The following is a 14,494-nucleotide window of genomic DNA, read 5'->3' as shown; positions in this document are numbered from 1 at the left end:
CCTGAATAGGAATCAATGGTGAGGCAGGCAACCTTAGCAGCATGTGAGATCCCTATTCTCAGGGGGGGTCAAAAGGCCAGGAAACTAGTTTCTTGGAACACTGTATGTATGTTTATCTATCTGTGTATCTATCTAGTCTTAGAAGAGTAGATTGTTAAGTACTATCCTAAACTATGACCAGGAAGACAAATTAAAAAAAAAAAAAATTTCCTAGGGCACTTCTCCAGAAGAAAACAAAAATTAAGGTCAGGTCTACATCAGCCAGTAACGGACTTCTGGGCCCCCAGATTCATTTATTTGGCTCTGCTGACTGTTTGGCTCAGTTTTCCCTTAGCAAGTGTAAAAAACGCTTGAACACCACCACCCTGGGATCCTGTTCAACCAATTCAGATAGCTGTGGCCTTTCAACTTGCATCCAAGTCACTTGGCTTTATACCAATATCATTTCCCCTAGTAGAGCCTAAGCCTCACTGAGAAAGTACACAGCTCAGAGAGCCAGGAGTTAACCGGTTGTCCCCATTCCAGAAAGGCCTGGTTCTTTTCCTAGATAAGGAAACAATACTATATCAAGAAGTTTCGATCATTCACTATTACATATGACACTGGAACCGCCACTATAAAAACAGAATTAGTGGAAATACCACTGTCTATCTTAAAGCATCCCTCCAGGGGCTTTAGGCAACTGAACTTTTCTTTTCCAGCCCAATCCCTTGGGAAATAAGTAGTGATGATTTATTAAAACTTACATTTTGCAGATAAGAAAACAACAACAAGAAGCTAAAATGCATAGAGGGACAGAGTGTCTTAAGGCTGAATCACATTTCTTCCTTGTAATTCTACAACAGATATGGAAGATGCAGACTTACTTGAGTGCAGCTGACTATAATTGAGCTTATAGCACGATCACAAGGTATGCTGTGGACCTGGCCTTCCACAGGCCCCCACTTTGTGCTATCACGTTCCTTTGCCAGGGTCATGGTTTCTTGCCACCTCTTCCAGAGAAATCCTTGTTTGGAGAGGTCTAAAAGAGTTTTTGAATGGCAAGTTGTTCTCTTTCACAGCAGCAAGAAATCTTTCAACCCCATTCGTTCCTTAAAGCAATGTGGCCATAATAAGGTCTTCGGGTCTACCTATACTGTTCATATGGTCTTGATTCCTCCTCTACTGGATAGTAGAGGCAATGACATTAAATTCATAGATATTTAGCTATGATTTGTTTTAAAAAGAAGTTGGTAGTGAAGATACAGAGGTAATAATCATAATCCACAAAGGGCTGTGAGAACACATCAAATAAAAGAGAGCTGTTGTTCCTTCTGAAAGAAGGTTTAATCGGAGACTCTGAAGGAAGAAGGCTTTATTTTGGTGAAAGGCATCAAATGGCCTGGGCACAGAAAGCAGAAATTAAAAGAAGCAGGCAGCAGTGCCCCCTGGGTTGCCTGTCAAGAAATCTGTACCGTTTGTCTGGTGAAATTAAGAAATGCAAATAACCTGGACAGATTAACAGCACCAAGATAACTAGCAGGATACAAAGAAACAGCACCTTTCACTATGAGGAGGCGGTGTATTCCTCCAGGCAAACAAAGAAACAGGACAGAGTCAACATCTGTTTCATATAACAGCTTGGCTGCTGAAAGAAGCAACCTTTTAAAAAATGGCTTAGCTGACAATCCTCAAAAATCATTCAATCACTATTGCATGGGCTGAAGTAAATGGGTAAACGAACACAACTTGCACTGTTCCACACTCCCCTCACCACCTTCTGCAAAAGCAAAGTCGTCTCGTCTTTAAAGGGAGAAAAATAAAGTGCAAACAAAAATCTTCATGAACTTTCCTTCCGATTGACAAGTAGCAGCCAATACTGAAGCATGTAAGACAGCTCACTGCTTTTCAGCTTTCGCCTTTTCCAGTGTCAACTGGGAAGACAAGACTGCCAAACGGTTTACTGGGTGGGGAAGCAAGTCAGACAGAACTCATCAGAATATCAGAGGAGGAAAACAAGTCATTTGACAAGACCAATCTTGGTTCCAGAATTCAGTTAGGGAAAGCAAAAGGAATAGTAGGATGTCTGGATCCTTATCAATAAATGGTAACAAGCCAAACGTGTTAAGAAATGAATTTTTCCTCTCTGGGTCCTATCAATTTGCAAATGCAATTTCAAAATCAAGTGAAAAACATCTCTGAATGCACAAAAACCTGCAGATTTCAGGACTGGAAATTTCTAAAATGAAAACTCACCAGAGCTGTAATGTCACCGCAATGGGACCGGTGCTTCCAATTCAGCTAAATGCCGGATGCTTCATTTACCTTAGTAATGTGGTTTAAATACACAAGCCAAACAGAATGGAAGCAACTCAGAGGCACTGAGATAGAAGAGATTTTTCAGGTGGAAACTGAAAACAGAGAGAAAGGGGATAAGGTAGATGGGACAAAAACATCTAATATTAACACACATGCACTGCCAAAAAAATATGCTAGGCAGTTAACCAAAAGATTCCAAGGAGGTCCCTTCCCTGTGACTTTTCAGTTTAAACAGGTGTGACAAAATGAAGAAAAAGATCATCTTGTCCACGAGGGAGAGAGGCATGACTGCAAGGAGAAAAAACAATCAATATGTAATTTGGGCGATTTCTCAAGACCTTGGGGAAAGGGCTTATGAATGGTGTTTTTTAGGGGGGTTGGGAGGGCAAAGGTATAATTATAATGTAAATCTTCCAAAAATGTCAGCTATGGCCAGGTGATCTCTAAGTACTTGACCTATGCTAATTTAGTCCTCACAACGATTATGTAATGCAGGAACTATTATTATGACATTTTACAGACACAGCAGTAGAGATACAGGAAAACAGACTTGCCTAGAATCATATAGAATGGCTGGGCTTCCTCTACTAGGAACAAGGGATATTTGTTCAAAGATGAAGCTTTCTGTCTGTTGAGGATCCTGTTAGGTATCTTGCACAACATCCAGAATAATATCTATCACAAGACAAGCAGGGTAATTAATTAAAACTAAAAAAGAAAGGATTTGGATTAGTTTCAACGAAAACCTCCCAAATGAAAGAATTTGCAAGAAGAACAAATCCACTAAGCAATACTACAGAATGTCCTTTGTAGAGATCAGAAGAGCTCTCCTGGATGGTATTTAAAATCCTTTCAAGTACTGAAGGGATTAACCTAGAAAGTTCCAGGTCCGTAAGTAGGAATATTGGGCTTTAATCAAGGAGACAAGTACACAAGAGTCTCCCCTTGTGTCCATCAGCTGGTCTATGCAAGGACTGTGCTTTGTCTTGATGCTATAACCACCAGTCTCTAGAACCCAGCCTGGTTCTATGTGTGCTTAATAAATAGTTGTTGAATAAATGAACTAAAAAGAATAAAAGAATATGAAGACGATGCGTTTCTGGAAGACTCTAGGTAGATTGGAAAGTTGAGGTGAAGACTGATTCAGAAGCCAATCCTGAAGAGATCTGAAGGGAAGCAGGACTACAGCACTGGAGTCAGAACCCTGAGTGAGCAAGAGTTTGACTGAAGAGAGTCAGAGACAGAAAATGAACGATAAAAGCAGCTGCGATGTCAAATTTGTTTTCACGAACGTCTCCATAAGCCCAAATCAGGAATTTCTTGAAGATGGGGATGTATTTTAAGTATCTCTTATTCTCAGCTCCTAGAATCAGGCTTGATATACAATTGTGCTAGAATGATTGCATGAATGGTAGGAAAAGACCACATGAGAAAAATATATGTGAATGAGAATTTTAAGAATTTTTTTGAGGACATAGATTTTTTAAATTTAAATGTTAGTTAATATACAGTGCAATATTGGTTTCAGAAGGAGAATTCAGTTAGGTGAAAGATTTAGGAAACACCCTCAGAAAAGAGAAAATTGATGAGAACCTAGGACTATATGTATAGTTCTAATATATGTTTTACATATAAATTATATATACGAACATACACAGACATCTATCAGTTGTGTGTACGTAAACAAAGTTTCTTCTTAAGATCTCCCAAGAGTGAGTTTCATTTAACTCCCCTGGTCATTGTTATTTCATTTCACACCATTTCTTCTCAATAGATAAGGAGCCCAAGTTCATGCCTCTTCTTATTTTGAAGAAATAAAAAATTTAACTGAAGGTTGAGAATGCGGGTGATGGAGCACCTTGGAACCTTCAGAAAGGGGTTAAAAAAAAAAAAAAGGAGTTGGCAGGGAGGAGCTGGGCCATGCCAACCTCTTGAAATAACCCTACAGTGAGCACAACTATCTGAGCATTCCACACACCAGTGATGTTGTGGCACTCAGTATGGCTATCTTTCCATCTATCTTCTTGGATTTATTCCTTGATGTCAAGATTTTTCCCTGATTAACAACCTGATTCAACTTCTAAGAAACCCTCTATAAAGGTCTCGTATCTTCACAAATTGATCCTAAAACACTCCACTCTTTCCTCCTAAACTCAGAAATTCTGAAGCAAGCAACCTGATTTCAGTTGGTCACAAATCTCCATAAATGCCACAATATATACCTTATACCAGGATGATCTTCTTACTACAGAAGAGATACTGTAAATCCTAGGAAAACTACACTCTTCTCAGGGGTTAGCCTGCTTCTCCTGCGTTCTTGGGTGAGACACAGCCTAGGGCCCAGTCTTCTTCCAGACAGAAAGGGCCCTCCAAAAATATTTGTTAAATAAAGGACTTACTGAACACGCCAAATTCCCTCCATAGTTTGCCTCTGAGCATTCAACGCAGGATACACAGTTAGATTCTACTCGGAAAAAAATCACCTTCTTGAGACAGCCCCTCAACTGCAAATAGGACTATTAAAATTAAGGGGGTAGAATATCACGTGCCAAACACCACATTATCATGAGCCTGGAACTCACATCCCAGTCTCGGAAGCTCTATCTTTTACCTAGGTCTCACGTCATCACACAAGAGGCATGAGCTAAAATGTTATCACCAAACTCTGTGGTACCCTCTCCATTGCCATGTCCCTTACTGCAACTGTCGGTGAAGTTTTTTTCAGTAAAAGTAAACCATGCTTGGGAACAGACAGATTCCCATCTTACAAACCCCGGTCCTCGAATTCTTCTTTTATCGTATTGAATTTAAACGTTACAGTGGCACAGAATCAAGGCTACAAAAATTCCCTCAAATGTTCACTTGTCTCGGCACATTCTCTATTTGTACCATCCAACTAACATCTATAAGAAACACCTTATCAATTAATCAGCAGTTTCTTACACCTGGAGGGGGTTTAATAAAAGTTCTGTGTCTAGCCTAGTAATAAAATCCTTACTAAGTATCAACCACAATTAAAACCAAAAGAATTCTCAAAGCATACATTTTGATTCCATGAGACTTTTCCAATATGTTCTCTAATACTATGGTCACTGAGAAGCAGGGTTACTAGAAACCACAAAGTAATATCGGGGGTGGGAGGGAGGGGTGGGTTGGTGATGGGCATTGAGGAGGGCACCTGTTGAGATGAGCACTGGGTGTTGTATGGAAACCAATTTCACAATAAATTTCATGTTAAAAAAACAAAAACAAAAAAAGAAACCACGAAGTAGTATCAAAATATTCAACCTAAAAGAGCAGTCTTTTAAAAATTTTTACATAGAAAAATGTCTCCATTACAAGAACACTCGTGTTTTATAATTTTTGTAGTCAAAACAACAAAACCAAATGCCTTAAAGGAAAACTGGAATTTATCAATCGTGGTTGATTTAAATATTAATGCTATAAAAATCAAAGGTAGCTATAAAACAGACTGACAGCAGTAAACTTGCCCTAGATACAGCTCTCTAAAACACCTGAGAAGATCAACTAATACATTAGGAGATAAAAATAAGAAGGCACTAACACTATTAAAATGGCATAAAGTTTGTGCTTCAATTGCATCAAGTTAAAAGTAGGTCAGTTAGAATGAACTCAGAAAAAGTGACGGGGGTGGGGGGAAGGAAGGTCAATATCACAAAGTGATTAAAGAGATGGAAGAGAACTTTCTTCTAAGTCATTAAACTCACCAATATGATACTGAACTTCAGAGCACTCACCATTTTCCTGTGCCATTAGAGAATTTAGTAGGTTCACTGAATTGACTGATTTCTTTGTTAACCTATTTACATGGGTTAAGACCCTGACTGACATAAAACACAACCAAAAAATCTCAGACAGAGAGTGTAATGAAAGACTGAGTGATGTATAGTTTGGGGTACAGCCTATCCAATAAATGTGCCTGACCAGCAAAGAACCCATTGGCAAAGATTTATTATCAGAACAAATACATTCTAAAAAGATCTAATACAATAAAACCTGCGATATGAATACAAACTACTCTAAAATACAGTTCTTCGCCCTGCATAATGTATGGCTTATCTATTACATTAAAACTTCTTCATACTTTTCAATCAGGAAGAAATTTTTTGAACAAGTGAAACTGAAAAGTATGGAGCAAATGAAATAGAATGGTATGGTTCTCAAATTACAAAAAAAGTTTATTACTTGGAACTATTTGACAACCTTTAAAACATATATAAAGAGAGAGAAATATCTCTATTACCAAGGGAAAAGGTACAAATAAATCACTTACTAGAATAATAATGTTTTAATTCTACATCATGTCAATACCAAATTAGTACAAGCTTAAGCCAGACACAGAAAGGATTTTAAATGTTATTACCTCCAAGTTCCTTTACATTCAAGATGGCATTCTGGAAGGGCACTGCTTTTATACTGAAACCTAAAATTAGAAAACAAAAACAAAAAAAGGAATTAGCAACTTAACTTTAAAAAATGCATAAAATGCTCAAATCCTTTTTTAGGCAGATTAAGAGCTAATTTTCAGAGCTCATATTTATGCCAGAAACACAATTCGAGATAAACTGATGACACATTATCCTGTTCAAATTTTCAAAATATACCTGTGTATTATAGTGAAATAAAACTCTTTTCTTCACAATACTACCCTATTCTTTAATATGTTACGTCACTTGTAAATTTTGTCAATTATAATAAAGACATTTGGAAGGGCAGAGAAACTTCAAAGAAAATATTAGATCTACTAGGACCTTTGCATCTAATTCTTAAAGTTCGTTTTCTCTCATACAGAACTCAGCGACTCTACAGATGAAGGTACCTAAATTACAACCATCTTATATTAGAATTACATAGTATTTATGTCAGAGTTTTAAGACATGGTTAATATTATGTAAACATTTTTCTTACAAGTGCAATTGTAATTGTCTATGCATAGGAAACTATTTTACAATGCATGCAGTAAATGATTTCTATTAAAATATATTCAGAGGATAAATTTTTGATTATGTATCGAGCACTGAACTATTATCATTCAAGTCATGATGGATTCAACATATCTGGTTCACAGGTTTTAGTACAGAGGCTTATCAGGTGCAACATACATGCGAACATATATGTATGCACATATGCCAACAAATATACTTATGATTTCTAAAAGGATGCACAAGAAACTAACTAGTGAGGATTCTTGGGACAACTGGAGATCAGGAGGTCTTACACAGAAGATTTTTTTCTTTCATTTGAATGTTTTGCTATTTACAAGTACTTTTTCAATTAAAAGCCCTACTAATAAGAGTTAATCTCTTCAGTAATTTCTAACCACCCAATTAATCTAAGGTTTGAAACATTAGTATGGGCAACTGTAAGATAAATCATCATTCCTTTTCAAGAAATTAGAGCAAAAGATTTAGAAATACTTTTCATTTGAAGTTATAAAGTTATGACAGGTGCCTGGAGAGGTAAAAAGATATACAGTATGGGGGCGCCTGGGTGGCTCAGTCGGTTAAGCATCCGACTTCGGCTCAGGTCATGATCTCACAGTCCGTGAGTTCGAGCCCGCGTCGGGCTCTGTGCTGACAGCTCAGAGCCTGGAGCCTGTTTCAGATTCTGTGTCTCCCTCTCTCTCTGCCCCTCACCCGTTCATGCTCTGTCTCTCCCTGTCTCAAAAGTAAATAAACATTAAAAAAAAAAAAAAGATATACAGTATGATGTAGATAAGAACAATTCTTTTACATGGTTTTGTTTTACTCTATAAAAATGAAAGTCAGTATGTACCTTTTTATATTCACCCTATTAACACCACTGTTTTGTTATATGTTGTCCTAGCACTTCCAAATTCTATATACTGTCTTCCACCTTAAGCAGTGAATATCACGTAATGGCTAAGAAGTAACTTTGGAGTCTGATGGAACTAGGTTTAAGTAAGCACACTGTGGGCAACCTACTTTCAACATCTCTAAAATGGGAATAATAGCATCTACCTCATGTAGTTGTTACAAAATAATACAATGTATTATGTTTATCACAGTACCTGATACAAATAAGCGTACAACCTATAACTTCTAGTGCTCTGTATCAATCGATTCTGTATTGACGGTTTAGTCACTGGCTGTGCATACCTTCTGAATACATTATAGACTTTAAGAGAAATCCTGGGGGCTTATTTATTAATCTAAATAGTTACTTGGAACTACAGATATCACCACTGAATGACAAGAACCCTTGTGAGAGTGACAGAAGTAAACACTAGTTGAAGTCTGTTGTATAGGATGTAAATGTTCATTGGGCCCTCTAACAATCTTCTGAAACATACCCCTCCTGTATGGGTTTTATGCAGACACAGTCACCACAGCTTATGGTTAATAGTGCATGTAGTCACAGAATCTCAGTAAAATAGCAGAAGGAATGAGGAGGCTGCGGCACTGGAATGTACCTGGGCCTGCAGAAAAGCCTCTCCAGGTGTCTGGCCTCTGGGAAATTAAGGAAAGTCAGTGCCAATCACAATATTCCTGCTGGCACCGAAAATGTGCCTGCAGGAGACTCGGATGTTTGAATGTATCTACCTACCCCTCACGGGGGTGTCATATGGATTAAAAGGCAATGATTGTGAAATCCTGAAAATGAAAAGCTCTCTGCAAACGCTCAACAGTCTATTAGTGGTTATATTCAGGACAACTCAAGTGAAGATTTTCCAGAGAAATGAGATAGGCCCCAACTTTGAAAAAGACACAGTTATGGAACACACCAGCCATGTTTAATCTGCTTTGATTCTTTAAAGCTGACAACAAGCAGGTACCCAAGGAAAGCAATATCCTTCCAGAAATTGCTGCACTCATACACAAAACACTCATATTCAAAAGTTTTGAAATTTAGAATCCAACAGGCAGATTATACCATTGTTACCATCTTTAATCCTCACACAGACATAATAAATCGACTGCAAAAATGTCCTCAAATGTTCACGCTAAGCAAAGTAACCTAGCAATGTTATTTATAGGCATATAAATGTTTCTGCAGTATACTCATAAATGTTTTCTCTCCAAATAGAACATATGTGGCTAGATTTATCCTGCAAAAGGTATATGCGCTCTTCCATTTTGCTGCCTTCCTATTTTTACAGTATGACTGTAGTAATGAATGTTCAGAGGACAAAGCCTATGTAATCAGTCCAGAAAATAAGAAAAATGTACTATGCATTGAAAAGAAACAATTTTTAAAAATTTTAGTCATTCTACACATTTGCAAGGATTCAAAAGAATTTAAATTTAAAGCCAGGCTTTCAGTTCAACTAGAAGAGCAATCAAGAAGGGTGACTATTTGGGGCACCTGGGTGGCTCAGTTGGTTGAGTGTCCGACTTCGGCTAAGGTCATGATCTCACAGCTGGTGAGTTCAAGCCCCGCATCGGGCTCTGTGCTGACAGCTAGAAGCCTGGAGCCTGCTTCGGATTCTGTGTCTCCCTCTCTCTCTGCCCCTAACCCACTAGCATCCTGTCTCTGTCTCTCTCAAAAATAAGTAAAACATTGAAAAAAAAAAAAAAAAGAAGGGTGATTATTTGATCAACTCTATTTTATTCCTTTACACTGGGTTAGATGAAGTTGGGGTTGGGGGTGGGGGAATGTTAACATTCAGTAGGGATATAAAGGTCAAACCATCAGAATAGTGTTTTTAAAGGTTGTTTTGAGGAATAAAAATGGCCAGATAGCATGGGCCCCAAAGACAGAATGTCTGGGCTCCAATTCTGGCTCTACTATTATTAACTGAACAAGTTACTTAATGCCTCCGTGCCTCAATTTCTTAGTCTGTAAATGAGAACAGATAGCACCCAGGGCTATAAAGTGTTTAGTAAATAAAAGTTGAGACTATTAATGGTCACCAACTGACTACTGAGGCTTTAAATTCCTCCCAGTCAAAATCATGTGCAGCCTTAAGGTCTGATATATTATGAAAGCATTGGTAAAATAAAAGTTGTAGTAGCAATTGAAAACATTTGAGGACTTCGACAGACTAAGTATCTGGAGTCTTCCATAGCTCTTCCTTTTCCTCTCTCCTAATCCTAACCCACAAAGCCTGTGACTTCCATCCACAAAATAGTTCTAAAACATGTCCACTTCCTTTCCATAACTGGCCAAGTTGCCACCTCCACTGCCACCACCTGGACAACTTCAAGGGCCTAACTCAACTGTCTGCATCCATTACTGGCCTGCTCAGTCATCTCCACACATTAGCAGAAGCGATCATCCTGAAATTCACATCTGTTCACATCACTCCCCTGGTTAAACCCTTTGGGTAGCTTCTCACTACTCAGGATACAGTTATACAGTTCAAAACACCTAACAAGGCTCTATCTAATATCTGGTTTCTCTTCCCTTTTCCAGGCTTAGTTTGTACCATTTTCCCCCTCATGTTAGTCTTCGGTTCCTAAAACAAGCTATGTCCCTTCCAACTCAGGACCATTGCACATACAGCTCCATTAGTGTTCCTTGGTCCCCTGGCCAACTCTTCATCCTTCAGGTACAGTTTTTACTTCATCAGGCAAGCTTTCTATGGCATTCTTGAAATAGACTGATTCTGGGGGATTCATGTTCTTCCAGCATGCAGTTCTTCTATGTAATTTTCAGTTATAGTTACTTATCAGTTTGTTTTAGGTCTATTCCCCAGTTAGACGGCTAGAATCCATGATAAATAAATAGTGCATAATATATCCTGTATGCCAGTGATAGGCACATAAGAGGATCTCAATATTTCTTTAAAGATCTATACTAAGGGTTTATATGTATTTCCCAGTTTAACTGTCACAACAATCCTAGTATCAGTACTACTATCCCAAGAGGAAAGTGAGCCAAGGGTTAGGTGGCCAAGAGTACTATGTGCCATATTCAAAACTTCAACATAGGCCTTGTCACCAAAGCTCTATACCTCCTCTGTATACCAACATCTTGATCAAGTCACAGTATTCTGTCCAATTTTGAACTAAATACAGGTGAAGCCAATTGTAAAAATATACACTTGCCCAATAAACCCACTATTTTGCCAATTTATAAATAATGCCATAGATAAGTAAGTGTTCTCAGTTCCATACTACATTGCTTTATTTGCGGAATAAAAATAGCCATGAGTTCAAAAGTAGTTTTTTATGGGCATTATTAGTAAAACCAGGAACTTATGAGGGGAGAGAAAAGGTCCAACTGACTCAGCCAGGACTCGGGGCTGGATCGCCGTTATTTCTCCTCAAAGTAGGCATCCTGATGCTCTCCACAGGTAGCCAGTGTGCTGATGGGATAAGAGCACTGTCCTAGAGGTACTAGCCACAGCTCTTAGACTCACCAGCCACTTTTTTCTTGACCTTGAATCGCTCATCTGCAAAATGAGTGTGGATTAGCTTAGCTCCTTAAAGTTTCTTCTAGAATTAGGATTTTATTATTTATATTAAACAAGAAAGAGGAAATAACAGTAACAACGGAGTCCATCATCAATGGCCTCTCGTATTTGGCTGAAGGCCTCATGGGTAGGTGTCCCCAGACCCCACTCAAACAAGATGATGGCTGAAGCCTAAGTTACACGGTCATTTTTTCCTGGCTGATCTAAGCTCCATTAGTAAGACTGAAACCTCCCCTAAGATTTAACCCCACAAATTTTAATAAATATATGACTTAGTCACTCTTTGGGGAAATAATTGTTTGCATAGGCTTTCAGTTTTTGTCTTTTAGCCCTTAAATTAAGCAAAACCCGTGATACAAGGGAGATGGATGTGAAATTTTTTTTTACGCAGGGAAAGCATTCCTGGAATTGTAACAAAATTAGTTTTGGGAGTGAGGCTGGTCTATTTTTATTCGTGGTGTGGAACACTTGAGTATCTTACTTGGACCTACAGACCAACCTCTCTCCAACCCCCCTAACACTCAAGTCCGTACACATGTACACAGATACTCTGTGCGTACTTCTGAATTCCCTGGGTCACTTTAACAACTGCTGAAGGAAAATCTGGTGGCCTTGACCTAGACCCAGGGCATGATTTATGCCATCGTAATTTTGTGATGTTTGGACAATTCTGGTTTACTCTAGTGAAATTCTCCTAAATATGCTTTCAATATCCTGAAAGCAAATTTAATCCACGGGCATTTACAAAACAATCCTTTGGCAGATACCAAAATTGGACTTTTTAACTTCTCTTGTTGACTTAACACATATGCAAGTGAATACTAAAGTTTCTAAAATAACTCATTCAAATCTTCATGAACGTTTTCTGTATTTCTTTCAAATTGGCATGATCGTTTTCTATTTTAACTGAATGGCATACCATTTGACTACTTTCCAAGTGAAGTAATAAATATCCTTAAAAGAGATCTTCCCCCTTTTTCAATTCCAAGTGTTGAATTTTCTCCAGGTTACATCAATATATTAACCTAAGCCTTTAGACTCCATTCTTCTAGTTTAAGAAGAAAAAAAAAAAGAAGTGAGCATTTGTATAATCTATAGGTTAACAATCCTTTTATCAACAAATTCCTTGTGCCTCTCCAGTCAAGGAATTCACTTGGGACATATTTCACTTTTGTTTCTCTACCAAGGTGCAAGCCTTCCAATTTTTCTTTCTTTATCCACAGGACCCACTCTCTGGAGGACTTCTTGGCCCTTTAAGTTTTGACAATTTAAATTTCTTCTAAAAATTATGTCAAAGGTAAAAGATTGCTGAAGTTAACAATCCAATAAAATTTGGACTCCCTTTCCTTCTGAAAAGGCAGACATTCTTGTCTTGCTAAAACTGGATACACATACCTTTCTTGTGATGCTTTTAAGAAACAAATTCTCAAGGTAGATTCTCTTTTCAGTTGTTCCCCACTCTTCCAATAACTGTTTTACTGTTAATTGGCTTGATATCAAAACATTATGAAGAAACAATTTCAAGAACAAAATTTCACATATAATTCAGCCATATCAAAGCACGCTTATTTTTACATGTTCTTTTCCCATTTTTCATTCAAAGCACAGTTTATTTTTTATTCTTATTTACTTTTAAATATTTAGTTTGCGAGACAGCGTGAGTGGAGGAGGAGCAGAGAGAGACATACACAGAATCCGAAGCAGGCTTCAGGCTGTGGGCCGTCAGCACAGAGCACCACGTGGGGCTCAAACCCATGAACCGAGAGATCACGACCTGAGCCGAAGTCAGATACTTAACTGACCGAGCTACCCAGGCGCCCCTATAGTTGTTGTTTTTTTCTTTAATAAATATTAATTTTCCTCAACAGAAGACTATTTTTCCAATTTATCATCTTTTCAATTGAGCAACTGTAATTTAATACACTCAATGGCTACAGGACGCTTAAATTATTTTAAAAGTTTTAAGTTATACAAGTGTTACAAGGATGTTACGCACATCGTTTCTTTGAAATTATGTGCTTAAAATAAATCCTCGGTGGTACAGTCTAGGTCAAAATATGTGATTATCTTGGTAACCTTTGACCTATGTGAATAACTGCTTTCCAAGAAAAGGAACAATGTCATTCATGCCACCAGTAATGCATGCTACCACAATCTTATCAAACATTGGGTCTTAGCATAAACAATTTTGGTAAATTTAAGGATAAGGTTAACATTTTTCTGATTCTCTAGTAAAGTTTAACTTCTGGCAAAGTTGAACCTTTCCCATTTATTTGTCATTCTTTTCATGAATCATCTCTTTATGGACTATGTTCAATGTATCGATTGGATTCTAGGTAGTATGTGTAAATGTGATTGAATTCTCTAAATGGGACAGCCATAAACTCTGTAATACCTGTTACAAATATTTCTCAACACTATTGTTTTCTTCTTACATTTGTCTTGTTTAGTTTCCCAGTGATTCCAAAGGTTTCCAGCAGCTATTCTCTTATCTTCCACAAGTATGTGTGGCTTTCTGACTTCCTTATTTTTTCTCCTAGTTATCTTTTCTTGGTGTTAGCCTTTGCCATTTATTTTAGGACCTTCCTTCCATCTCCTTTGTTCTTCTTCAATTACATACGTACACACACCCCTGCTCTAAACAACAAAAAGAACCAGGAAGTACAATTGTACACACCAGTCTTGCCTATCCGGAACTCCAGAAGGGGCTAGGTTTTGTGGGTCCATGGATAACTTCAAATCAGCCTGCTTGGCTCTCCTCAGCTGCCTTTCTTCTCCCCTTCCTCTGTCATCACC

At 37.9% G+C, this 14,494-nt stretch overlaps 1 protein-coding gene across 4 annotated transcripts in view; it reads right to left on the bottom strand.

Moving 5' to 3' along the window:
- ARL15 (ADP ribosylation factor like GTPase 15) overlaps positions 1 to 14,494 on the bottom strand; it is a 408,521-nt gene that overhangs the window by 241,545 nt on the left and 152,482 nt on the right. For all 4 annotated transcript variants that reach the window (XM_047092640.1, XM_047092633.1, XM_047092620.1 and 1 more), the window contains exon 3: positions 6,683 to 6,742. In XM_047092640.1, the coding sequence (XP_046948596.1) occupies positions 6,683 to 6,742 (60 nt within the window). The remainder of the gene's footprint in view (positions 1 to 6,682; positions 6,743 to 14,494) is intronic.

The sequence above is a fragment of the Lynx rufus genome, unplaced genomic scaffold (assembly GCF_022079265.1).
Source record: "Lynx rufus isolate CCGP_SWC_20201006 ecotype Redwood Valley unplaced genomic scaffold, mLynRuf1.p SCAF_1, whole genome shotgun sequence".
NCBI lineage: Eukaryota > Metazoa > Chordata > Mammalia > Carnivora > Felidae > Lynx > Lynx rufus.
Note: the sequence above shows the minus strand (reverse complement) of the source record. Positions and strands in the feature narration are given on the sequence as shown.